The following is a 25,058-nucleotide window of genomic DNA, read 5'->3' on the forward strand; positions in this document are numbered from 1 at the left end:
CTGTCATCTGTTGGCCCCTTGGCGTGGTGTTCACAGCGAGGGCTTGAAGGCAGCGGCAGCCTTGGAGCTTAGTCATGAGGAGTGTGACGTCTTCTCTGAAGCCATCACGAGCTTATCATGTTCTTCTAGTCTCGCTGGGAACAGAAGGTCTGGGAACCAAGGGCTGGCAGATGGGCATGGAGTCTCACCACAGATTGAAGGATAAACGGACGTGCATATAACATACAAACATCTGGTTATTTCTTCCAACGGAAAAAAGAACTCCAACCCTCTTTTGACTCCACTTCCCCCCCGGCTATTTCCCTATTTTTATGTCACTTTATAGCCACGTTGTTTTAGGTTGTTGTCCTTACTTACTGTCTTGAATTCTTCTCCTCGGCTGCCTTGAACCCATTCCAGTCTGTGTTCGCTAAAAACGCTGCTTCTTTCAAGATCTTTAAAGGTGTCGATGTTACTAAATCCAGCGGTGACTTTTGTTTTTATCTTCCTATTGACAGCATTTGATTCAGTTGATGGCACTGGATTCCCTGCAGCACTTTGTACTCAGAAGGAGGGCTCAGGGTCGTTGGTACCTCTGGTTCCATGGCAGAAGAGGAAGAGAGCTGGGGGGTCACCCTGGAGATTTCCACTGCTTCAGCCTGGGAGACAGACATGGCCTCTCCTCACCTATCATGGGCCAGAACCAACCTCCTCTGAGCCCAGGAAGAGGAAAGTAAATGGGATTTGGTGAACAGAAAGCATGCCCTTGACTCAGTTACTTTTCAGGGGGTACATGTGTGAGGGCCCAAGGGAGTATATGGACCACCATGGAATTGTGTTTATATTTGGTTATGACATATGCTTTATTATGAAAAAGTTTTTAGATACAGTTCCCACAGTGAGCTCTCTTCTTATCTCCTGCTCTGGATTGATGGCATCCATAGTCTCCACCTTTGCCCTGAAACAACGCTACTGTAGGGCCCAGCAAAACTCTCAATTCTTGGACTCTTTACAACAGCCTGCACACTTTCAGCCTTCTCTGAGAGACTAGGAAGTGAAGCCTGGAGAGGTTACCTGCTTTGTCTGAGGTCACACAGCTAGCAAGTGGCTGAATTAGGATGCCAGCGTGAGGGTCCTGGTTCCCCGCTCCGTTTCTGACCTCAGCCTGCGGTCCTGGGGGGGTAAACTCTATCAGTGATGGAGCGTCATCTTCCCATGACGTGTGGGTGCCTTCTAGCCCCAGAGCTCTCTGCTGCCCTCTCCCGACATTCACAGTCGTGGGTGAGAAGTTGCCGTAGCCCGGAGCGCGCGTGATCTGACAGTCCCTAAGGCTGCAAGCTGTCTCCCCTCTTCTGGATATTTCACACCCCCACCTCGCCTAATCCCCAGGCACTGAGTACATAGTAGGCACCGGAAATATACCTCTTGATTAATGTCTTAGAGCAACACTGGCGGAGTTGTTAGAGTACATTAATGCTTCCACTGCTGATGACTGTACACACATAACCCCATGGGCTCCTCATAACGACTCTGTAAGGAAGGGCTCCTAAGTCTCCGACACATGGGAAAACTGAAGTGCAGAGAGGGTGCAGCAGCACGCTCAAGATTATTCACCTACTAACTTTATTCTGTACACTGTTAGTGAGCACTGATTATCTGATTAGTGGATTAGATGTTGGGATACAATTTTAAGTTCTCTGCATTTAAACAATGATTCAGAGATGTATCTGGAGTTAGAACTCAGATTTGTTCTCATTTAAACTGTTCTTTCCTTTTTAATAAAACTAAAACATACTGTGTCTCTTCTTCCGAGGATGATTGTAAGGCTATTTTCTTTGTGAAGTTTTCCTGGAGTCTTCCTGTCTCCCTCCCAGATCAGATATGGAAGCACAATTAATGTCCTGCAAGCCTTCCGGGTTACAAAAGCACTCTTGGCGGCCTCACTGTCTCCTGGCCCTGGACATGAAGCTCTGGATGGCATCTTCTCAGGATGGCAAGTGTCTGTTACTTGTGAATTACTGCCTGGGCTTGAGCTGTTTAGCAGGCATTGCTAATCCATTACGACACTCTTTTGGAGACAGAGCCTGGGAATCCTCTCTGCCTCCCCTCTGGACTATCACAGATTCCTGTAAGGGGCTTTTGATCCTCAAGGCTTTGCTCTGACACGTAATGCCACGTGACGTGACGTGTGGGACAGTTTGGTAGTGTCTTGGTGGGGAGAGCTGGGCTGAGCATGACTGCCAGATGACAGCGATCAGCGCAGCCGGTCTTTCTGGTTGTGCTGGTGATCTGACCCTTTGGAAATAGTGTGATGTTATTTCATGACGTCCACGTAGACTTTAGGAGAGGTGAGCTTTCTTTTCCACTGGATTTATGTGCAAGGTCATACATCTGGAGCTCCTGGGAGCCCCTTGGCCACTGAGTGGAGGGGGCTTGTTGAGAGTGAAGCCAGCACAGAAGTGGATAGAACGGGGAGATGGAGAAAGTTGACTCTGGGGACTCTTAGGTTCTACAAACCCATACGTTATAATTCTTTTTTTTTTTTTCCAAATTGAAGTATACCTGCTGTACAATATTATATAAATTATAGCTGTACCATATAGTGATTCATAATTTTTATTTATTTATTTTATTAAAAAATTCGAATGGCATGTAATCTTTTTTAAAAATTTTTGCTCCTCATTGTCTATTTCTTTAGGATAGATTTGCTAGACTTAATCAAAGAAGAAAAAAGTAAATACTGAAAAACTATTGATGCCAATTTCCCAACTACACAAAACAATTCCTTACAACAAAATATTTGCTGAATGGCTAGATAAATGAACAAATAAAACTTTAGATGTGCTAATTCACTCTCCAAACAACCTTGCATACCTTTGGCTACCCAGTAACAAACATGGGCTATTGTATCACTCCTGTCTTTCTAATTTTGAGGGGCAGAAGCGGTGGTGTCTCACAGTTCTTTTTCTTTTGTAACAGGAAAGGCTGTACATTGTTTTCCATTTTCCTTTTTTTTTTAACTTATACATATATCGCCTCTATTTTGGATTTCCTTCCCATCTAGGTCACCACAGAGCCCTGAGGAGAATGCCCTGAGCGAGACGGCAGGTTCTCGTGGGTTCTCTGCTTTGTTAGTCAGGCAGTCTTAGTCGCTCAGTCGTGTCTGACTCTTTGCGACCCCCTGGACTGCAGCCCGCCATACTCCTCTGTGCATGGGAATCTCCAGGCAGGAACATTGGGGTGGGTTCCCATTTCCTTCTCCTATTTTATACATTATATCACTATTATATCAATCTCCCCATCCACCCCACCCGGATTGGCCAGTTTTAAATGGCACACTCCGTTTATGTTATTATGAACTAGTGACTGTATTCCCTTTACCGTGCAAGGTATCCTTGAAGTTTAGCTTATACCTAGCAGTCTATGCCTCTTGGCCCCCTTCTGCACGGCCCCTGCTCTCTGCCCTCCCGCCGCTGGCCACCGCTAATGTCCGGCTGGAGCCTGGAGTCTGCTCTTCTCTACATTCACTATTTTATTAGTTTCCACACCTAAGCCATGTCACAAAGTATTTGTCTTTCTCTGACAGATAAATTGGAATTCCTGATTAAGAGAGCAGGAGTCGGTTTTTCTGTTATTTGCAACCAACATATTCCTGATAGACAAGGTCTCATTTTATAGACAAGGAACTGAGGACCAGAGGAGGGGTAGTGAGGTCCCCCACGGCACCAGTATGGTAAGGGGCACTCATCGCCTCAGCCACCCACCTTCAAAGAAACTTGGGGACTTCCCTGGCGGTACAATGGATAAGAATTCACCTGCCAGCACAGAGGACGTGGGTTCGATTCCTGGCCCAGGAAGATTCCACATGCCTCGGAGCAAGAAAGCCCCTGTGCCACAGCGGCTGAGCCCGCGCTCCAGGGCCCGTGAGCCACGGCGCCCCGCCCCTGTGCTGGAAGCACCGAAGCCCCTGAACCCAGACCTTGCTTCGCAACGGGAGAGGCCAGCACAGTGAGAAGCCCCACTCACGGCGAGGAGCAGCCCCTACTCACTGCAACTAGGCAAGCCCCCGCGCAGCAGCAAAGACCCAGTGCAGCCAAAACAGATAAAATAAAAAATAACTGTGGTCCCCACAGTCAGATCCACTAAGTCCCATATCCATATCGCTAAGTCATATCCACGTCTTTGTGACCCCACGGACGGCAGCATGCCAAGCTTCCCCTGGCTTTGGGGCCCTAGCAACATCCTGAGTACACGGGGATTATACAGATAGCCCTGTTATCCATGCAATTTACTTTTGAATCTCTTCATAATTGTTTTTAAGGGCTGTTCCTGGTCAATTCTCCTTTCCCGGGACTCCTAGGGACAGCTGAACTTCAGATCAAGCAGCCTTACCATACAATTGGATTAGTACGTTTCTTTGACAGAGACCATTGTATCGCACACACACACATACACACCCCAAATCTTTACCTGTTGATGCTCTACTCACGTGTGAGCTCCTGGGGGATGGGCTACCCTGAGATTCAGACTTCATCCCATTTCCCTGCTATGGACAGACGTCCCTGAACGCTGCTACACCGATCCTCCCTGTGGCCAGTGTTGGACACGCATTTGTCTGGTTTGATTTTCTTTTTCTTTTGCACTCAAGTTGCCTTGAATCTTGGAGTCTGAGCTAATTTGCTCCCTCCCTGTATCCACAATATAAATTATTCTCACAAGTGCTTGCCTTGGTATCCGCTCCAGCAAATCTTTTCTGAGCACCTTTAATCTATTTATTCATTCACTCCACAATGACTCAACCCTATGTCCTAGGCAGAAAGCTATGAACAGCACAGATAAATCCCAGCTCTCATAGAATGTACTTATACATTCCAGAGGGCCTAGGAGCTATTTTGTTTTCCTGCAGTTTCTTTGGATGTACAAAACTTGGGCATTTATGTCAACAGCTTTTTATTTATTGTGTACAGGGTGAGGTTTACTGGAAGGAAGGAAAGCTTCATTTCATTGGTGATAATCATCTTTTTCTGTTTTTAATCCTTTCTCCTGTTGGCTGGAGAGTCATTTCCTGTTCCCTTTTGTTTCTCCCTTCCTGTTGATCCTCTAAAGACGTCTATACCCACTGGATCCTCTGGCCCCTTCGAGTGCATGCGTGCACCAGGTGTATCCTAGCAGACTCAAGCAATGTAGACAGCGTGCTCCATGCCCCACCCAGAGCACCCATTACATCCTCCCTATAGCCCTGAGGGTCCATAACGTTGGGTATCATGGGAAAAGATTTTTCTAAAATGAGTTAACTTTAAATCTTTATTTCAATTTCTTTCAAGTTTATTACTGTTTGAATTCTGAATGCTCAGAATAAATTCAGTTCATATTTAGTCTTGACAGCGCCTAATATGCTGGTGCTTCAGTAACATGCCACAGATGGAGACAAAATTAAGCCTGGCTAAGGTGGCATTCAATACCACAAAACTAACCTGGTTGGATGGCATCAATGACTCAACGGACATGAGTCTGGGCAAACTCAGGAAGCTGGTGACGTACAGGGAAGCGTGGCATGCTGCAGTCCACGGGATCACAAAGACTTGGACAGGACTGAGCATCTGCACAACAACGGCAGCAAGTTGGCTGTGGGGACCACAAAACTGGCCTGGCCTGGCCGCGCCGGGCATCTGAATTTTGACCACAGGAAAGATTTACGCATCCAAACATCTAGCTTTATCTATCGGCATCCAGTGTGAGACGGAGTTCATGCTGTGGGAATCTCCTCTGCTCTACAAACATAGCAAGTACTGGATAAAACAATCACAGACAGTAAACCAAAGAAGGCAGTCAGGCTTAGATGGCAGACCAGCATTTTCGAAGGTCCAGCGGGCACAGACCAGAGTGAAGGGGTGGGTGGACCTGTGGGTTTGGATGCTGAGGCACTTACTGTTGGGAGCCGAGTCAAGAGCGTTTCCTGTGAGACGGGGAAACAGAGGCAGGCTCGTGGACTAAAGCCCAGCGTGAGGGCGGAATTCACGTCCCATCCTCCACCCGCATGCGGAGAGGTTAGAACTCAACCTGCTGCCAGTCGCTGAAGGGGCACTGGCTCCCCTCCAGCTCCAGGCTGGGCGCGAGGGATGAGGCATGGACTTGCGACCAAAGGCTGAGTCAGCCTTCCCCCCGACCCCGCCTGCATCAGCCACAGCCCACTGGCTCTGCAGAATCGTCCCTCTGGCTGCCTGTGGTAGGTTTGGATGGGGGAACCCCCAAAGCTGCTAAGCAGGACAATGGAATATATAGGTAAAGGAGAAGAGGGGAGAGAGAGAAAGAGAGACAAAGGAGAGAGGGGGCTGAAACAAACACACCCGTCATATTCCAAATAAGACTATAAACCAAAGCAAAAAAATTATAGGCCAGTTTCACCATTGAACATGGATGCAAAACTCCTCAACAAAATTCTAGCAAACAGAATCCAACAACATGTTAAAAAGATCGTACATCATGACCAAGTGGGCTTTATCCCAGGGATGCAAGGATTCTTCAGTGTTCACAAATCGATCATTGTGATTCACCACATTAACAAACTGGAAGGTAAAAGCCATATGGTTATCTCAGTAGATGCAGAGAAGGCCTCTGACAAAATTCAACATCCATTTATGATAAAAACCCTCCAGAAAGCAGGCATAAAAGGAACATGCCTCAACATAATAGAAGCTATATATGACAAACCCACAGCAAACATTATCCTCAAAGGTGAAAAATTGAAAGCATTTCCCCTAAAGTCAGGAACAAGACAAGGGTGCCCACTCTCACCACTACTATTTGGCATAAAAAAGTTGATGAATAAAAGCTAGTACTAAGAAAAGCAGCCAACAAACCAACGGTTAGAACACGGGTTCACTTCTGATGAAACTGATTTTACAGAATGATTAGACAAGGCTTAGGACTTCCCTGGTAGTCTGGTGGCTTAGACTCCATGCTTCCACTGCAGGGGACACACGTTCGATTCCAGGTTGGGGAATTTGGACTGTGGATGCTGCATGCCCCCAAAATTGAAAAAAAAAATGTAAACAAAGCTTTCAAGTAAATATCCTAATTGTTTCAAAGAAGTAAATAAAATAAAAACTTCCACTTCAATAACAAAAAGATTGGCTGTAAAAAAGAGTGGGGAGACATGAGAAAGGGCAAGTTAGAATATCTGAACGTGAAGAAATGACCACATGGGGCTTTGAGTTATGATGGTTATTTGGTTATACATAGTAACATGCAATTTCAAGACCTATCTAAAGCACAGTGAAATTACAGTAAAGAGATTAGAGACGGGAAAAAAGAAACCAACAAGAAGAGGGGGAACAGGTGAAGAGACAATGGTAACAGTATTTTGGAATCCGGAGAGGAGAGGAATGAGTGGTAACTGATTAAGCCAGCCAGACCTTTGAGTCATTATGGTCTCAGGAAGCTTAAAAAACCCCAGTTCATCCCGAGAACTCTCTAAGTCTCCAGAACTAGCAACTCCAGAAAACTCTGCACCTGGAACAAAAGTAGAGGCTAAACCAAAAGTGTTGAGTGCAAGTTGTTTGAAAAATAATTGCGCCTCGATTTTCTCTCCACTGACAGCGCTCTCTCATCCAAGGAACACTGTAAAATGGTGAAACAGAGCCTGTGTGTCCATGTACGTCAGGCGTGGCTGAGGGCGGGATTGCCACGCTGAAAGCCAGGGGTCTTGAGTGACCAAGCGCGGAAAGATTACAAAGTGCTGAGACGCCCAGGACTTTCCCTCTTGGCTCTCAGAATGCTGGGGGCCTGAACTGGACCGTCCAGTAAGTGTTTGGAAGATTCTTCTATGAGAAATAGAGCCAGTCAAAGAAGAAAGTCCTAAAGATATAGACATGGAGAGGTTCCCCCAAGAAGTGACCTACTCAGTCTACCAGTTACACTCACCTGCCCAGAACTCCTGTTTATGCTTAATCCTAAAGTGGCTCAGATGGTAAAGACTCTGCCTTGAAAGCAGGAGACCAGGGTTCAATCCCTGGGTCGGGAAGATCCCCTGGAGAAAGGAATGGCTACCCACTCCAGTATTCTTGCTTGGAGGATCTGATGGACAGAGGAGCCTGGCGGGCTACAGTCCACGGGGTTGCTAAGAGTTGGGCATGACTGAGCGTCTAACAATTTATACTTAGTCCCGAGGAGATAATCTAAGATTACTAGAGAGTTGAGGGAAGCCTCTGATGTGGAACACAGACAGCACAATGAACAGACAGAAGGAAGCAACTGGGAGGGAATGGAGGCTATACAGGGGATGAGGAAGCAAAGAGCCAAGAAATGTAAAGCTAGTATCGTTAGGGAAAGAGAGATTGTGTTCATGGAACAGAATGCTAAAGATTCAGAGGTTTTTTTTTTTAAAGAACAGTTAGAAACATGGTGGCAGAAATGAAAAAGCTCAGTGAAAGTGCTGGAAGCTGAAGTCAGCGAATTTGCCCAGAAATTAGAACAGAAACATGGAGCGTAGAGGGGAAAATAAGAGAAAAGATAAAAAAGGGAAGGACATTTAATGTGTGAATAATATTAGCTCTAGAGGGAGAGAACAAAGGAAACGGATGGGGGAAAAGGAATAAAATAGTTCTGGAAAACTTTCCAGGTTAAAGTGCACAGATGTGGATACTGAAAGAGCTCACCAAATGCCCAGTACAATGGGTAATAATGCAGCCAAACCAAGGCATATCCTTGTGAAATTTCAAAACCTAGGGAAATAGAGATGATCCTAACACGTTTCAGAGAAAAAAACACACATACATTCAAAGGACCATGAATGATAAGGCCTTTAGTATCTCAAGAAGAACACAGATAAGAATGGAATGATATCTCATAAATTTTAAAGGAAAGAATCTGGACTTCTATATCCAGTCAACCTATCAATAGAGTGTGAATTTTTAGAAACCCCTCAGAGAAAGAAACTCCAAATATCAGAAAATATACATTCTCACTTTGCTGTACAGCAGATTGGCCCAACATTGTAGATAAACTGTACTTCAATTTAAAGAGACATAAAAAGTATACTTTCTTATGCCTTTTCTTAGAGGGCCTTTGTGGAAGGGTGTGCTCCACACAATGAAGGGTGTAAATCAAGAAAGGGAACTAACCAAGACGCGGGAAACCAGCGGAGAGGAGAGTGAAGGCAACCCTTGAAGTGACGGTGCTGGGGAACCCACGCGTGGACAGATAATACATGCACGCAGGACAAAATCCAAAAGGAGCAAAATGGAAAATGCCAGGCTATCACACATGCTTCCAGAGTCGCTGCGTGCATAGGTGGCGACATGTACATACAGGAAGGGTCTCTCATTCAGGCCAAGCCTATTTTCCTCTGCACTGAAGTCCATGGAGACCAGAGGGCTCCTGCCACACTGTTGATGACACACCAGATCTTTTTTAACTTTCTGATTTATATTGGAGTGTAGCTGATTAACAAGGTTGTGAGAGTTTCAGGTGCACAGCAAAGGGACTCAGCCCCACACATACATGTCCACCCGCCCCCAAACTCCCCTCCCACCCAGGCTGCCACACGACACTAAGCAGAGTCTCCTGTTCATACGGTAGGTCCGAGGTGGTTATCCGTTTTAAATACAGCAGGGCACAGCAGACTTCGGTGCAGTCCCCCCACTTAGGGCCTTGTTCCGTCTCAGGCACAAGGGCTCGTCCCTGCGGGCATTATCAGGAAAAGCAAAGGCCCCTTTGACTCTGAGGCGGGCACTGTGCTTGGTCCCGAGTTTTCAAGCCTGCTCTAACCCAGACTGCTTTTTCTCAGTGTTCCTGGTACCTAGTAATCCCCACTACATAATTAAGTTTTGAATAAACGATAAAAGGTAGTTAACACATCTCTACTATCTCTTTTTCCACTTATTGGGAAACTTAAGAATGCAACCTTGAATCACTCTGAGTAAAGATAAATTAGATGCCACAATAATAAAATATTTATAGCTGAACAATAATAAATGTGCCAAAATTAAAAAAAATTGCTTGATGTACCTACAGTGGTGTCTAGAGGAAAATATACAGCTTAATTGCATTTGTTATAAATGAGAAAAATGAAAATAAATGTGTTGGAGTCCACTAAAAAACAAAAAGAACAATGAAGTAACTTATTGGTAGAAGAAGGGAAATAACAAATACAAGAGAAGAAGTTAATTAAATAGAAATTTAGAGAGGACACAAAACCAAAAACTTATTCTTTGAAAAAAGGAAAATAATGAAATAGTTAAAGAGCTAGTAAAACTCATCAAGAAATAGAGGACATGTATGTAAATAAGTAATAATAACAAAAAAAGGTTGGTCATCATCCATGAAGTTGTTAAATATTTTGAGTATCCCCCTGGATATAGAACAGAAGAGATATTATCAATTAATGAGAAAGGATATTACATGAGGAAAAACTAAAATTTGATCTTTGCTTCATGGCATAAGCAAAGATCAAATCCAGGTATTTAATCAATATCAAAGACCTCAGAACAAAAACAAAAAAAAAAGAAAACCACCTAGACATTTTTAGAATAAGGTTGAGAAGAAGAGCATAAACCATATAGGGGAAGATAGGTGCATTTCACGACATGAAACCTCATGATGCATGAAGCCAAAATACTGGGAAAATATTGACTGTATAACAAAGTATGTGTGTTTAGAGAATACACAAAATTTCTACAAATGCTTGAAAATGGTGTTGCTGCTGCTGCTAAGTCGCTTCAGTCGTGTCTGACTCTGTGCGACCCCATAGACGGCAGCTCACCAGGCTCCTCTGTCCCTGGGATTCTCCAGGCAGGAACACTGGAGTGGGCTGCCGTTGCCTTCTCTGGAAATGCTGTTACTCAACAGGAAAATGAAGGAATGCCCAGGAGAGGAAATCCACGTGGTCAACAAGTGTTTGACACGATGCCTAACGCTCCATTGGTCAAAACTGTAAGAGGCTGCATCACCCCGGGGCTGGCTTTGAATGAGAAACATCATAAGTAACTCTCAAACACTGCTGGTGGGAAGGAGCTGGGGAAACCCTTTCAGAGGTCAGTTGGCGTCATTCGGGGGTCTGGGAGCTGCTCATTTAGGTACACACCCTAGAGCAGCAGTTCTCAAACTTTGCTTGTCTCATAATCACCTGGTGGGCTTGTTGAAGCACGCAGGACTGGGCCCCACTTCCAGAGTTTCTAACCCAGAGAGTCTGGGGAAGGAGCTGAGGATGTATGTCTAACAAGGTCTCAGGTGCTTCTGCTGCAGGTGGAGGGACCACACTTTGAAGACACCGCCTGAGCCGGCCTTCTGGGGATGTGCACGAGGATGCTTGTCGTGGCGCTTTCCTGGGCGTCCAGCGGTTAAAACTTCGCCTTCCCTGCAGACGGTGTGGGTTTGACCCCTGCTCAGGGAGCACAGTCCCACATGCCTGGTGGCCAGAAAACCGAAGATCATAAAGCAGAAGTAGCATTGTAACAGAGTCACTGAGGCTTACCAAAGGAATGTTTATCCTTAGGAAGAGCAGAAAACCAGAAACAAACGCCCTCCTGCAAGGGAGCCAAGAGGAAATTACGCTTTTTTAATACCACTGAATATACATAGAAATGAAGGTGAACGAAACTAGAGAGGCAAATATAACATAAAAAATGAAAAACAATGTTCTATAAGAAAAGCAAATTACAAAGTGATACATGGAGTTTGATACCATCTATGCAATTTGAAAATAATATAATGTTTATGGATAACAAATGGTATAAATCACGCCTGAGCAGGATGATGCCAAATACATGAGAATGGTTACTTCTGAGGAAAGAGTGAAGGTGATGGCATGGAGAAATGGAAAAGCAGGTTATAAATTCTGCGTGCACTTTAAAGATTTCTCTTTCTTTCTTTCATCTAGCTAGCTATCTAGCTAGCATTTATCAGCTATATATATATTTTTTTTTACAAAAGACATCCTAAGTAAACATTGCTGTCTTAGTTCAGGCCGCTATAACACAATACCACTGACTAGCTGGTACACACACATCAGAAATTGATTCCTAACAGTTCTGGAGGCTGGAGTCTGAGATCAGGGAGTCCATACGGTTGTGTCTGTTGAGAAAACTCTTTCCAGTTGCAGACTGCCAAATATTTATTGCATCCTCAAATGGAAGGAAGAGGGCAAGAGAGCTTTCTGGAGCCCCCTTGTGTAAGAGAACTAATCACTTTCATTAAGATTCCATCCTCCTGACCAAATTACCCCCCAAAGATCTCAACCCCTAGTACTATCACACTGGACATTAGCATTTAATATACGGATTTTGGAGAGACACGAACATTCAGTCTGTAACAACTGCCAAAGGTTAATATTTGATAAAGCTAGGGAGGGGGCATAAATTCATCATTGTATCATGTTCCTTCTTGTGTAAACATTTGAATAGATTGAAACATTTCATGATAAAAATGCACTAAAAAGAATAGCTGCAAAAACACCAGGCCAGGCTTTGTTTCTGGATGTTGTTACAGAAGAAAAACATAATTTTGAAAAGTCTGAGTCTCTCTTGTGAAATGAGAGCTAGATACAATGCCATGTACGTGCGTGCCTGCTAAGTCGCTCAGTCGTGTCTGACTCTTTGCGACCCCATGGACTGCAGCCCGCCAGGCTCCTCTGTCCATGGGGATTCTCCAGGCAAGCGTACTGGAGTGGGTTGCCGTGCCCTCCTGCAGGGCATCTTGCCGACCCGGGGATGGAACCCACGTCTCCTGCGTCGGCAGGCAGGTTCTTTGGCAGTAGCACCACCTGGGAAGCCCGTACGACGCCACACACTTCATCACAATGATACACAAAAATGAAAACTGCCAGTGTGTGTGTGTGTGTGTGTGTGTGTGTGTGAAAGGTGCTCAGGTGGGTCCGACTCTTTGAAACCCCATGGACTATACAGTCTGTGAATACTGGAGTGGGAGCCTTTCCCTTCTCCAGGGGGTCTTCCCGACCCAGGGATTGAACCCAGGTCTCCCGCACTGCAGGCGGATTCTTCACCAGCTGAGCCACCAGGGAAGCCCTGTACTGGTCTCAGGTCTCTCTTCAGAGGAGCCGCGAAGGCCTCAGCTTCACACTCACGTCTGTGTTCCTCTTCTTTTGTCAAAGAGTTGGTTCCACTGATCATCCCTCTGTGTCCTGGTTTTTGAGCTGGGCTATTTGATTCCTCAGCCCAGAGGAGACTAGAAGGAATATGATCATTCAAAGCCTCTTTTCTTACCCTCACAGAGGAGAATTCTGCCTTTAACTGCTCACTTTCGGACTTCAGTAGTGTAAAACTGGGACAACGGATAGAATTCAAGGAGCCGGAGAGATGGGGTTGGTTTGCATTGTCAGGGCAGAGGATCACGGTGAGATGCTCTGGAAGGCGAGAGGGGAGGAGGGGGCAGACAGGAACCCGCGGGACCTGAGTTTGAGAGCAGAATTTGACACTTGTCTCTGTTTCTTGGTTCTCCAGGGTGATCCTCCCTCCTGAATGTCCGGGGCTGCTGGCAAGATGGTCTTAATCGCTTTTTAAAAAATCGTTTATTTATTTGGCTGTGCCAGGTCTTCCTCGCAGCCTGTGAGATCTTTGTTCCCATCTTTGCCGTGGTGTGTGGGATCTAGTTCCCTGACCAGGGATCGAACTGGGGCCCCCTGCACTGGGAGCTCAGAGTCATAACCACTGGGCCACCAGGGGTGTCCCCTTAATTAATTGCTTTTAATCAACCTAGTATGTTGGTGCAGAAGATGGTTTCTGTACTCTTGGGAAGTAATAGTCTCTGTCAGATTGGGTCTACTTGGGTCAGAACTGGAAAGGGGTTTTCCCAATGAGCACAGAGACAGGTGTGATACTGTTAAACATCCCCCCTGCCTAGGGAAGCCCGGGGTTTTTTGCAACTGTCTCATGTCCACTGTTGGGTGAGTGGACCCTTGCTTCATTTGTCTCTAAGCACGTCTCTGTCAGGTAGTATTTTCTTCCCAACTTTAGAGATGAGGAAACTGGCTCAGAGAGATTGACCTCCCCCAAGTGGCATGTCCATGCAGAGGCTTATGTAGGATACAAATCCAAGACTACGATGTTTTACACTGAGCTAGGTTTGTGCGATTGGGTAAAAGGGTAAGACTTGGCAAGGAGCGGTGGCTGTGTAGGCGCAGGAGCTATTCCACGTTCAGGATCGGGAGGGGCAGTGGTGAGGAGATACCCCTCGTCCAAGGTAAGGAGCAGCAGCTGCGCTTTGCTGGAGCAGCTGTAAAGAGATACCCCACATCCAAGGTGAGAGAAACCCAAGTAAGACGGTAGGTGTTGCAAGAGGGCATCAGAGTGGCAGACACACTGAAACCAGAATCACAGAAAACTAGTCAATCTAATCACACTAGGACCACAGCCTTGTCTAACTCAATGAAACTAAGCCAGGCCCGCGGGGCAACCCAAGATGGGCAGGTCATGGTGGAGAGGTCTGACAGAATGTGGTCCACTGGAGAAGGGAATGGCAAACCACTTCAGTATTCTTGCCTTGAGAACCCCATGAACAGTATGAGAAGGCAAAATGATAGGATACTGAAAGAGGAACTCTCCAGGTTGGTAGGTGCCCAAAATGCTACTGGAGATCAGTGGAGAAATAACTCCAGAAAGAATGAAGGGATGGAGCCAAAGCAAAAACAATACCCAGCTGTGGATGTGACTGGTGATAGAAGCAGGATCCGATGCTGTAAAGAGCAATATTGCATAGGAACCTGGAATGTCAGGACCATGAATCTAGGAAGATAGCTTTATTATTTAGTTAATAATAAACATTATTAACATTAAACCACCTGAAACATTACAGCTGGACCCAAGTCATAGGAAATCAAGGGGAATGAGTCCATATTGTGCTAAAGAACTACTCAGCTCCAGAGTCCTGTTAACTTTGGTTCCGCAGTCTCCTATAATCCAACAGTGGAGGAGAACTCGGCAACCCACTCCAGTACTCCTGCCTGGGAAACTCCAGGGGCAGAGGAGCCCGGAAAGCTGTGGTCCATAGGGTCACACAGAGTCAGGCCTGACTGAAGTGACTTAGCTCTCAAGCACGCACGTTCAAGGTAAAAGTGACGCTCAGTCACAGCCTCTATGGGACTCTGGACTTCATGCGGGTTGAGGCTGGGTATTTCACATCTGAATTGCAAAGAGCCTGAACCAAATGGGCTATTCAGTCATACCCATTGTTATTTGTGTCGATTTTCCCCACCCGGGGATAAAGGGCATGTAGGCAGGTGGCATAAACCGACCTACCCTAGTAGAGGAAGACCTCACTGTAACCTTGGTAAGTCTGGAACTCTTGAGATTTCATCTTACCCTCCTCCAGAGTAGTTAGGGCTTCCCAGGGGCGCTAGTGGGAAAGAACCCGCCTGCCACTGCCGGAGACACAAGTCACAGGGGTTCAACCCCTGCGCTGGGAAGATCCCCTGGAGTAGGAAATGGCAACCCCCTCCAGTATTCTTTCTGGGAAATTCCATGGACAGAGGAGCCTGGCGGGCTACAGTCTATGGGGTCACAAAGAGTTGGGCATGACTGAGCAGCTGGGCACACACACAGCGTAGTCAGAGCCACAGAGCATGCCAGAGTCTAGCTGCCAGGCAACCTTCCTAGGCTGGCCCCTGTGGGGGTTTGGTCCAGCTAGTCTACAAACTGGGGCTCCCATGTAGCTTTTGCGCCCCGTGGGGCAGGGTTTCCCATGATTCATTGTCTTCTCTCCTCTGTTGTCTGAGCGTACTGAACCTCCATGGAGAGCTGATCCCACGGGTCACCCCTTGCGAGTGAGAGGTGCTGGGTCACCCCTTGGGAGTGAGAAGTATACACGGGAGGTGAGTTCTTTTATAGCTGGTTACAACTCCTGTTTCTTCCCTTTCCTGGTTCAGCTGGCGGGGGACCTCTGCCCCCTCTCTTTGGTTCAGAAAAGATGTGATCCTTGAACTGGGGATTCAGTGAGATCCAAGAGCCTGCATCTGCCACCACCCCTGAGGTTCTGAGCACGTTGGGACGTGTGTTCTACCTGGAGTACAAGCAGAGAGCTAGCGGGGGTAGGTGAGTGACTCTTCTGGAGATTCACGGGCAGCTGGTGATGGGCTCGATAGCTTCTGGGTGACATCAAGGCTGGGAACTAAGAAGCACATAGCAGGCAGGAGGCGGCAAATGGAAAACTCATCGCCAACCAGAGACCCCAAACCTAGAGTTGAGAGCCTTCACGCCAGTGGAACCCAATCCACCTTCAGTTGCCCCAACTTGCCATCTCATCTTTTTTTTCTTTCAAAAACTCCTTTACAGAGTCATTATGGTTTTATTTATTTAAAAAATTTAAAAAATTTGCTTTTACTGAGCATAATGCTTCACAATATTGTGCTGGTTCCTGCCATTCATCAGCATGAATCAGCCACAGGTATGTCTCCTCCCTCGAGAGCCTCCCACCTCACCCCACCCCGCGAGGCTGTCACAGAGCCCCAGTTTCAGCTCCCTGATTCATACAGCAAATTCCCACAGGCTCTGTTTCACATATGGTAAAACATCTCTCCAATTCTCCCACCCTCTCCTTCACCCGCTGTGTCCTTAGGCTGTTCACTGTGGTTTTAAATATCAATCTACTTCTCAAGTGAGGAAACCGAGGCACACAGAATTCAACTGATTTGCTTCAGCTCACATATAGTAGGGCTGTCAAGGGGCCCTTGGGGCTCTAGGCCCCCTTCATCTCTGCCTGCCCTCTCAAGAGACCTCAAATAAACCTACAGCATAAGCAAAAATCGATTTTCTCATTATTCAAGTGCAACTTCAAGGCCGTACCCAGGGCCCTACTGAGGTTGCCATCCCCAAGGTTTCCCCTTTATTGAAATTCTGCAGTCATCACCAGACCTTGGAATCAACATAAGAAGGGGTTCCTGGAGACTGTCTTTAAAGCTTTCAAAGAGGCTGCACATTGAATATACATTGATTCACATCATGACCCGGGAGTCAGGAAGAGCAGGTTTTATTTCTATTTAGGAGCTCAGAAAGCTCTGTGCACCTTGGATCCCTGCTGCTGCAGTGGGCTCCAGCTTGCCTTGGGACTGGGGTCTCTGCGCCTGCGACTGGAGACCTTTCCCATTTCTTTGCTATGCCTCCGCTTCCCATTTGTCCCCTTCGTGAGGAGGCTGTCCGTGAGTAGCCTTGCGGGAAGGGTCATACCTACTCAGTTTTGAAGCAGCTGGAATAATGAGGGAACTCCCAGGTAACTGACCAGGTTTGGTTTCAGGAAAGCCAGCTGCCGCGGAAGTTGGTTCGGTGGAACACGGTGGCTGCGGTCAGATGGAGCTGTGTTCTCATCTGGACTCTGCCGCTTCCTAGTTGGTGAAGCAGGGCTCATGGGAACACGTGCTGCGTGCCTCTCTGCAGCCACCTGGCAACTGGGGAAACAGGGCTTGGTGGAGTGAAGTTTGAAAACAGCTGATATAATACTGTTTTTGGGGAAACTTAAATTCAGGAGCTCAAATCTCTGCGGCCCAATGGACTATAACCTGTCAGGCTCCTCTGTCCATGGAATTCTTCAGGCAAAAATACTGGAGTGGCTAGCTATTTCCTTCTCCAGGGGATCTTTCTGATCCGGGGATCAAACCCTTGTCTCCTGCATTGCAGGTGGATTCTCTACTGTCTGAGCCGCTAGGGAAGCCCTAAAATTGAATCTAGTAGCTAAGAAAAGAAATTATACGCAAAAGTCAACTAAACTTGTTTCTCTCCCCAGGCTGGTTGAGAGTAGGCTGCTCCAGCACACGGGCTTTGATTGGCAGGAAGGTGACTTCAGCATCCAAACTGGATGGCTCTTCCATAAATGTTGATGGGCTTCCTCCCTCCACTCCCCCATTCCCTTCAAACAGGTGGCTGGACTTGGAAAGGAAACAGCTCTCTGGGTCAGCAGAATGCTCTGCACGGATATCCAATTGTTTTTACTACAATTTATTTGCATGTACAATTATTTAATGTACAATTTATTACAAATAAATATCGGTGTATTTATGGCACGCAGACTGCATCCAGGGACGCTTTGTGGCTCTGGCAAAACAGTGATGAACAGACACAGGCACTGTCTTCAAGGGGCTTATGAGCCAAACAAACAAATATCTAACCGATGACAATGAGGCCGAGACCAAAAGTATCAAGGCACTCAGCTGGTCAGAGAGTGACGGGAGCTGCAATTTCAGATGGGTGGTCAGAAAGGGTCCCTTTGTTTAGGAGAATTGAAGGAAGCGCAGGAGGAAACCGCGCAGGAGGAAACCGCGCAGGAGGAAACCGCGCAGGAGGGCAGAGGCCCTGAAGAACTTTCACTTAATGCTACTTCCTTCCATCTTTAGACCAGCTCTGCAAATAGATACCTATTATGCCCTCCATCGGAGGACGGAAAAAAGGGAAGCTAAGCAAGACGAGGAACTTTCTCCAAAATGCAGCCAGGGTGGGGCCAGGATACAGTTCATCTTCTCTGATTCTGGAGATGGTGCTGTGAACTCAGGGGACTGTGTGCCTGAAAGTGGGGTGACTGTTGCTGCCCCTTGCAGGGACCCAGAGCAGAGAGGGGGCGGGGAGCAGAGCTCACAGCCCTGCCCGTCTGGTAGCCCCCTCCCCTGCCTCTCGCCCCCACCACCCTCGACTGCCTGCTCCCCGTGGCTCGGTCGCTGTTTCCTGAAATCGTTGTCTGGTCTCAGCACGCTCCTTTTCCAAGTCCTTTCTCCCCTGGGGCCCCGTGTCCCAGAGACTGGGTAGAGAGAACTGGAACAGGGGGAAATCCAGCCTCTCCCGCCCGGCTCATCACGCGGCTGCGCCAGCCGACAGCCGCAGGGACCCATCCTAGCTTCCCTGCGTGGGCTCCGTATCTGTCAGGGACAGCCTCAGCCAAGGGGGCAGCACCTTTTGAGCACACTAAATCAGCTCGGGTTCCAGGGTGGCCTTTGCTCTTGGTTCAGAGGTTGTTCCCTGTGACCCTCTCCTCCCCGTGGGGGCACCGTTCTCTCAGCCTTGGAGAGGAAGCCGGGCCAGTTCATAAGCCAGGTGGTCTCACTGGGTTCGCGCCGGGGGCTGGAGCCCCAGGGGGTTCTTCCAACCAGGCCCCGAGGCGCAGCAAAGTGAACCCTACTGCCAGGACCAGCAGCGGGGCGCAGGTGCGTCATCTGGTGACATGAGACGGCAGAGGGAGATGGCACGGTGTGTGTGTGTGTGTGTGCGTGTGTGCATGTATGAGCACGCATGTGTGCATGCGTGTGCACGCACGTGTGTGTGTGGTGAAAGCACACACGTGTCTGTTCGATGCACTCGGACTTGAATCCCATCACTGTCAGGCTCTTTATAGGAGTTTGACGACTCCTGTTCTTGGAGGCGTGACTCGTTTTCCTCAGGAAGCCAGGCTCCTTGTGCGGTTCTGTTGTCCACCGAGGTCTGAGTTAAGTGTAAGGAACTAAGCCAGTGAATAGGGAGGGAGTCAGCCTGCAGAGAGGGGGCAAGGCACACCTGCTTCTTAAAAGTCCCAGCCTGGCTCAAGAGGGCGGGGATACATGTAAAGATACAGCTGATTCATGGTTTTGCAGAATGTAATATAACATTGTAAGGTGATTGTACTCCAATTAAAACAAAGTAAAATCACACACACACACACACACATCAGTTCAGTTAGTCAGTTCAGTTCAGTTCAGTTCATTCCATCGTGTCTGACTCTTTGCAACCCCATGGACTGCAGCACGCCAGGCCTCCCTGTCCATCACCAACTCCCGGAGTTTACTCAAACTCATGTGCATTGAGTCGGTGATGCCACACACACATCCCAGCCCACAAATGAAATACATCCTTGTCTGGAGGCAAAGAAGGTGGGAATGTAGCCCCTGGCCTGGCTGCCCCCTAACAGCGGCTCATGGTGAGGAAGGGGAAGTGTGGGCCTTTGCTGTGAGTGTGTGTTTAAAATATCCTGCTGTTTTACTTCCTCCACCAGCAGCTGAGTCATAAAAGTTGTGCTTTCAAGGTAACATCTGGATTTTATGCAGGCTCCCACAGGTTCTGGCATCCTATCTCTAAGCAATGGATCAGAGAACTGAAACTATTATAAGGCAACACCTGCTCTGTGCCAGGTCCATGGTGGATGCTGGGGTGCCTGTTCTCTGCCTGAATGCCCCTCTGGTACAGCTGGCACAGAGCTGGTGTCCTGTGCATTCATTCTGGTGGTCTGATCTGCATACACATCTGGAGGAATGAGAAAAGTCTTCCTACTAAACAATGAGACCATCAAACCTGAGCCACACCAGGAAGACTGGCAAGATTTAGAAATAATACTAACAGTTCATGGATGAGGCAACGAAGCTAGTGAGTTGCAGGCACAGGGCCTGATCCCAGATCTGTTGGACTCTAAATTTTGTGCTTTTAATGACTATGGAAAAGAATGAACATTTCTGAAAAGCTTTACTATGAAGGCAGGTTTCTACAGCATCTGTGTGCAGTAGGGAAAGACATTTGGGAAGGGTGAACACTGTGCCCAGGATGCTATGTTGTAAGCCAAGTTGCAAAGGGGCGATGTGTGCAGGAAGGGTGTTCTGAAACTTCCTGCAGTCAACAGAGGCATGAAGCGTCTGGGGCTGCAGTGCAATTATTTGTTCAGGAAACCAGTGTTTACAGACGCCTCCCCCGCCCCCACTGTGGGGAGGTCGGAGCCCGGATTTAGGTGTGGTGAAGATACAGGCAGGAATCTCAAGACTTTGACCCTGTTTCTTTCTGATTTTCTATCTCTACAAGCTTTCATTACCAGGAAATCATGAAATGTTGATGCCAGAGGGAACCTGGCATCAATTATTTTTTAGAGGAAAGAGCAAGGGTTTTAGGCCTTGGCAAACCTGGATTCAAATTCCAGTTCAGGCATTTGTAACCACAGGCAAAACACGATTTGTTTTCCTCCAAAGGTTCAGTGGTATTGACTCGTGTCCGTGGTTACACAACTGGCATGTAATGCTTTCCGTTCTCTACTGCTGTTTAACAAATTGCTCCAAAGCTTAGCGGCTGACAGAAATGATGTTCAGTTATTGAGTTCACAAATCTGCAACCTGGGGAAGGCCCAGCAGGTAATGCTGGTGTCAGCTGGGCCAGCCTGTCCGCGCCTGGAGAGTCTATGCCTCAGACGACCCTCTCGCCTGGCTGGTATGCGCTGTCGGCTGTGAGTGGGAGGTCAGGGCCGGCACTGAGGACTGAGTCCCTCCCCACCGGAGCCTTGCCACGGACTGCTTGGGCTTCCTCACGCCATGGGGGCTGGGCTCCAGGAAGCAGGCAGAGGAAGCCGCGTTTTAAGGCCTGGAAACTACCACAGCATTGCTCCCACCCTACTCTGCTGTGAAGCGATTCCCTGGTGGCTCAGATGGTAAAGAGTTCACCGCAGTGTAGGAGACCCAGGTTCGATCCTGGGTCAGGAAGATCCCCTGGAGAAGGGGAGTTACCCACTCCAGTATTCTTGCCTGGAGAATCCCATGGACAGAGGGGTCTGGCGGGCTGCCAAGAGCTGAACACGACTGAGTGATAAAGCTTGCACACACGGTGCTGTGAAGCAGCTACAAAACTCAGATTCAAGGGGAGTGGCCATTGACCCCACCTTTTTCTCTCTTTTTAAAAAACATAAACAAATATTTTTAAAATTAAAAAAAAATTTAAATTTTAAATTAAACAGATCTAATTGGAGGATAATGGCTTCACAGTGTTGTGCTGGTTTCTACTGTACAACAATGTGGGGCAGTGATCTGTATACACACACGTCCTTCCCTGGGAGCGCCGCCCCCCCCAGCCCCAGCCCACCATCTGGGTCATCACCGCACCGAGCCGAGCTCCCCGGGCTCCACAGCAGGCTCCCGCTGGCCATCTATTTCCCGCGCGGTCGGGTATCTATGTCAACTCTACCCTCTCAGTCTGGCCCAGCCTCTTCCCTCCGTGTCTCCACAAGTCTGTTTTCTACACCTGCATCTCCATTGCTCCCTGCAAATAGGTTGATCGGTACCATTTTTCTGGGTTCCACATATATGCGTTAATATATGACATTTTTCTCTTTTGGACTTACTTCACTCTGCATGACAGACTCTAGGTTCATCCACATCTCTACAAATGACGCGGTTTCGTTCCTTTCTATTGGTCCCACTTTCTAATGGGAAGAGTGTCCAAGAGCTTTGAAATGGCCACGCTTCTCCACTGGTCTCCCCACCTCCAGGCCTGCTTCAGCACAGCACACTAACTGGCCCTTCTCTGAGCACTCCTGTGCTGAGAACTCTTCAAGGCTCTCTGCTACCCTTTGCCTTCCTCTTAACTTGGTTACTCCATGACGTTGTCCTACCTGCCTCTCAAGGTCAGTGAAATCATTTCTCCTCTATGATCTATTTCGGGATAAAGAAAGAAAGTGAAGTCACTCAGTTGTGTCTGACTCTTTGCGACCCCGTGGACTGTAGCCCACCAGGCTCCTCCTTCCATGGGATTCTCTAGGCAAGAATATTGGGATGGATTGCCATTTCCTTCTCCAGGAGATCTTCCTGACCCAGGGATTGAACCCAGGTTTCCTGTGCTATAGGCAGACGCTTTACTGTCTGAGCCACCAGGGAAGTCTAACATGAAAAAACATTCCAGGATAAAGTCAACATCAAAAAATTTCCCATGATATTTATGTATGTACTTTTATTGAGGTATAGTTGATGTCCAGTATTATGTGTTCAAGTGTGCAATATAGAGATTCACAATGTAAAGGTTGTATTTTGTTTATAGTTATTATAAAACATTAGCCATATTTCTTGTGCTATATCCTGTAGAGATAAATAAGCTGTCTAAGTTTGTAGCTTATTTATTTTATGCCTGGTAGCTTGTGCCTCTTGATCCCCTGCCCCTAACTTGCCCCTCTCTGCTCCTCTCTCCCCATGGGTAACCACTAGTCTGACCTCGACATCTGTGAGTCTGCTTTTGTTTTGATGTATTCATTCATTTGCTTCATTTTGATTCCACATATAAGTGATAACATGCAGCATTTTTCTTTCTCTGACTTATTTCACTAAGCATGATACTCTAAGTGTCCACCAACAGATGAATGATAAGGAAGAAGTATACACAGACACAGTGGAATAGTCTTCAGCCATAAAAAAGAATGAAAAATTGCCATTTGCACCAATATGAATGGACTTGAAGGGTATGAACCCCTAGTATTTATTAACCCAATCATGATAAATACTATAGAGGGATTATCTAATTTGAATTTCCACCGCAACCCTGTTAGCTGGGTCTTTTGTATTTGAAGTCAGGAATGCTTGACCAGGAAGCTGAGCTCTTAGCTCCCATGTTAAAGCACGTCTACTGGAAGTGTCCCAGACGCGGGTTGTTCTCGCTGAAGTCCGAGATTTTATCCTTTTTCTACGTCTTCTCTTTCATCTCACCAACCTATGCTTATTTTTCAGGTTCCAATTTAACCAGCTCTTCTTCCTGGAAGCCTTCCCTGATTCTTGAAGACAGGTTGCACTCCCCATTAACATTCCGTCTTATTTCTATCTAGAACTTTTCACTTTGTCCTCGAATGATCTGTTTTCTGGAAGCCCTCACAGGCTGTACATTTTCTTTCTTTCTTTTTTTTTTTTTTGAGACTTAAGGTGAGCTCTTGATTTTATTTTCCTCTCCAGAAGTGAAAGATCCTTCAGCCCAGTATCTCAGTTTCTCCCCGAGTTGTCCTTACCTACGAGGCTATGAGACCCCTCAGTCATGCAGCAGCCCGACACCCCCAACCAGACCCACAGGGCGGAGTTTGTCTTGCTGGGCTTCGCTGAGGTGCCCGAGACACGCCTCTTCCTCTTCTCCCTCTTCCTCACCATGTACCTGCTCACCTTGCTGGAGAACTTGGCCATCATCGTGGTGGTGGGCTTGGACCACCGCCTCCATAGGCCCATGTATTTCTTCCTGACGCACTTGTCCTGCCTTGAAATCGGGTACACTTCAGTCACAGTGCCCAAGATGCTGGCGGGTCTCCTCGGGGTGGCTGGAGGCCAGAGCATCTCCTACGCGGGCTGCCTCTCCCAGCTCTTTGTCTTCACCTTCCTCGGCGCCGCCGAGTGCTTCCTGCTGGCGGCCATGGCCTACGACCGCTACGTGGCCATCTGCCTGCCTCTCCGGTACGGGGCCCTGGTGTCCTGGGGCGCCTGCGTCCGCCTGGCTGCCGCCTGTTGGCTGGGGGGCTTCCTCACCCCCGTGTTGCCCGTCTACCTCACGTCCCAACTGACGTTTTGTGGCCCCAACGTCATCGACCACTTCTTCTGCGACGCCTCGCCGCTGCTGGCCCTGGCCTGCTCGGACGTCGCCCCGAAGGAGACCGCAGACCTCCTGGTCTCCCTGGCCGTGCTCCTGGCCTCCTCCGTGGTCATCGCCGCGTCCTACGGCCGCATTGTCTGGACGCTGCTTCGGATCCGTGTGGCTGCGGAGCGCAGGAAGGCCTTCTCCACCTGTGCAGCCCACCTGGCCGTGGTGAGCCTCTTCTACGGCACTCTCTTCTTCATGTACGTCCGCACCAGAGCGGCCTCTTCCATCAGCTTCAACAAGGTGGTGTCCGTCTTCTACTCCATCGTCACGCCCATGCTCAACCCCCTCATCTACAGCCTTCGAAACCAAGAGGTGAAGGGAGCTCTGGGAAGAGCCTTCTGCTGCAGGTCTTGGAAAGGTCAGCGAGGAGGCAGGTGTTGGGTGAGGGGTGGGATCCTTGCCTAGCTTTTTAGAAGGAGAGTGGGGAGCACTCTGGAGTGGAACAGAGGCCTAGGAGGCAGGAGTTACGGATTCAGTTCAGTTCAGTCCAGTTGCTCAGTCATGTTCGACTCTTTGCTGCCCCATGGACTGCAGCACGCCAGGCCTCCCTTTCCATCACCAACCCCCAGAGTTTACTCAAACTCATGTCCATTGAGCTGGTGATGCCATCCAGCCATCTCATCCTCTGTCTCCCCCTACTCCTCCTGCCTTCAATCTTTCCCAGCATCAGGGGCTTTCCCAGTGAGTCAGTTCTTTGTATCAGGTGGCCAAAGAATTTGAGTTTCAGCTTCATCATCAGTCCTTCCAATGAATATTCAGGACTGA

The 25,058-nt window shown here is 47.8% G+C and overlaps 1 protein-coding gene across 1 annotated transcript; it reads left to right on the plus strand.

Annotated features, from left to right (window-relative positions):
- The first annotated feature begins 23,598 nt into the window (after positions 1–23,598).
- LOC120877087 (olfactory receptor 6Q1) lies at positions 23,599–24,771 on the plus strand. The gene has a single exon (XM_040259416.1). The coding sequence runs from the start codon at positions 23,703–23,705 to the stop codon at positions 24,696–24,698; it is 996 nt and encodes a 331-aa protein (XP_040115350.1). The 5' UTR covers positions 23,599–23,702; the 3' UTR covers positions 24,699–24,771.
- Positions 24,772–25,058: the final 287 nt, after the last annotated feature.

The sequence above is a fragment of the Oryx dammah genome, unplaced genomic scaffold (assembly GCF_014754425.2).
Source record: "Oryx dammah isolate SB20612 unplaced genomic scaffold, SCBI_Odam_1.1 HiC_scaffold_17, whole genome shotgun sequence".
Classification (NCBI taxonomy): Eukaryota; Metazoa; Chordata; class Mammalia; order Artiodactyla; family Bovidae; genus Oryx; species Oryx dammah.

Coding starts and splice junctions, on each gene's coding strand:
- LOC120877087 (XM_040259416.1), top strand. CDS start 23,703: ATGCAGCAGCCCGACACCCCCAACCAGACCCACAGGGCGGAGTTTGTC.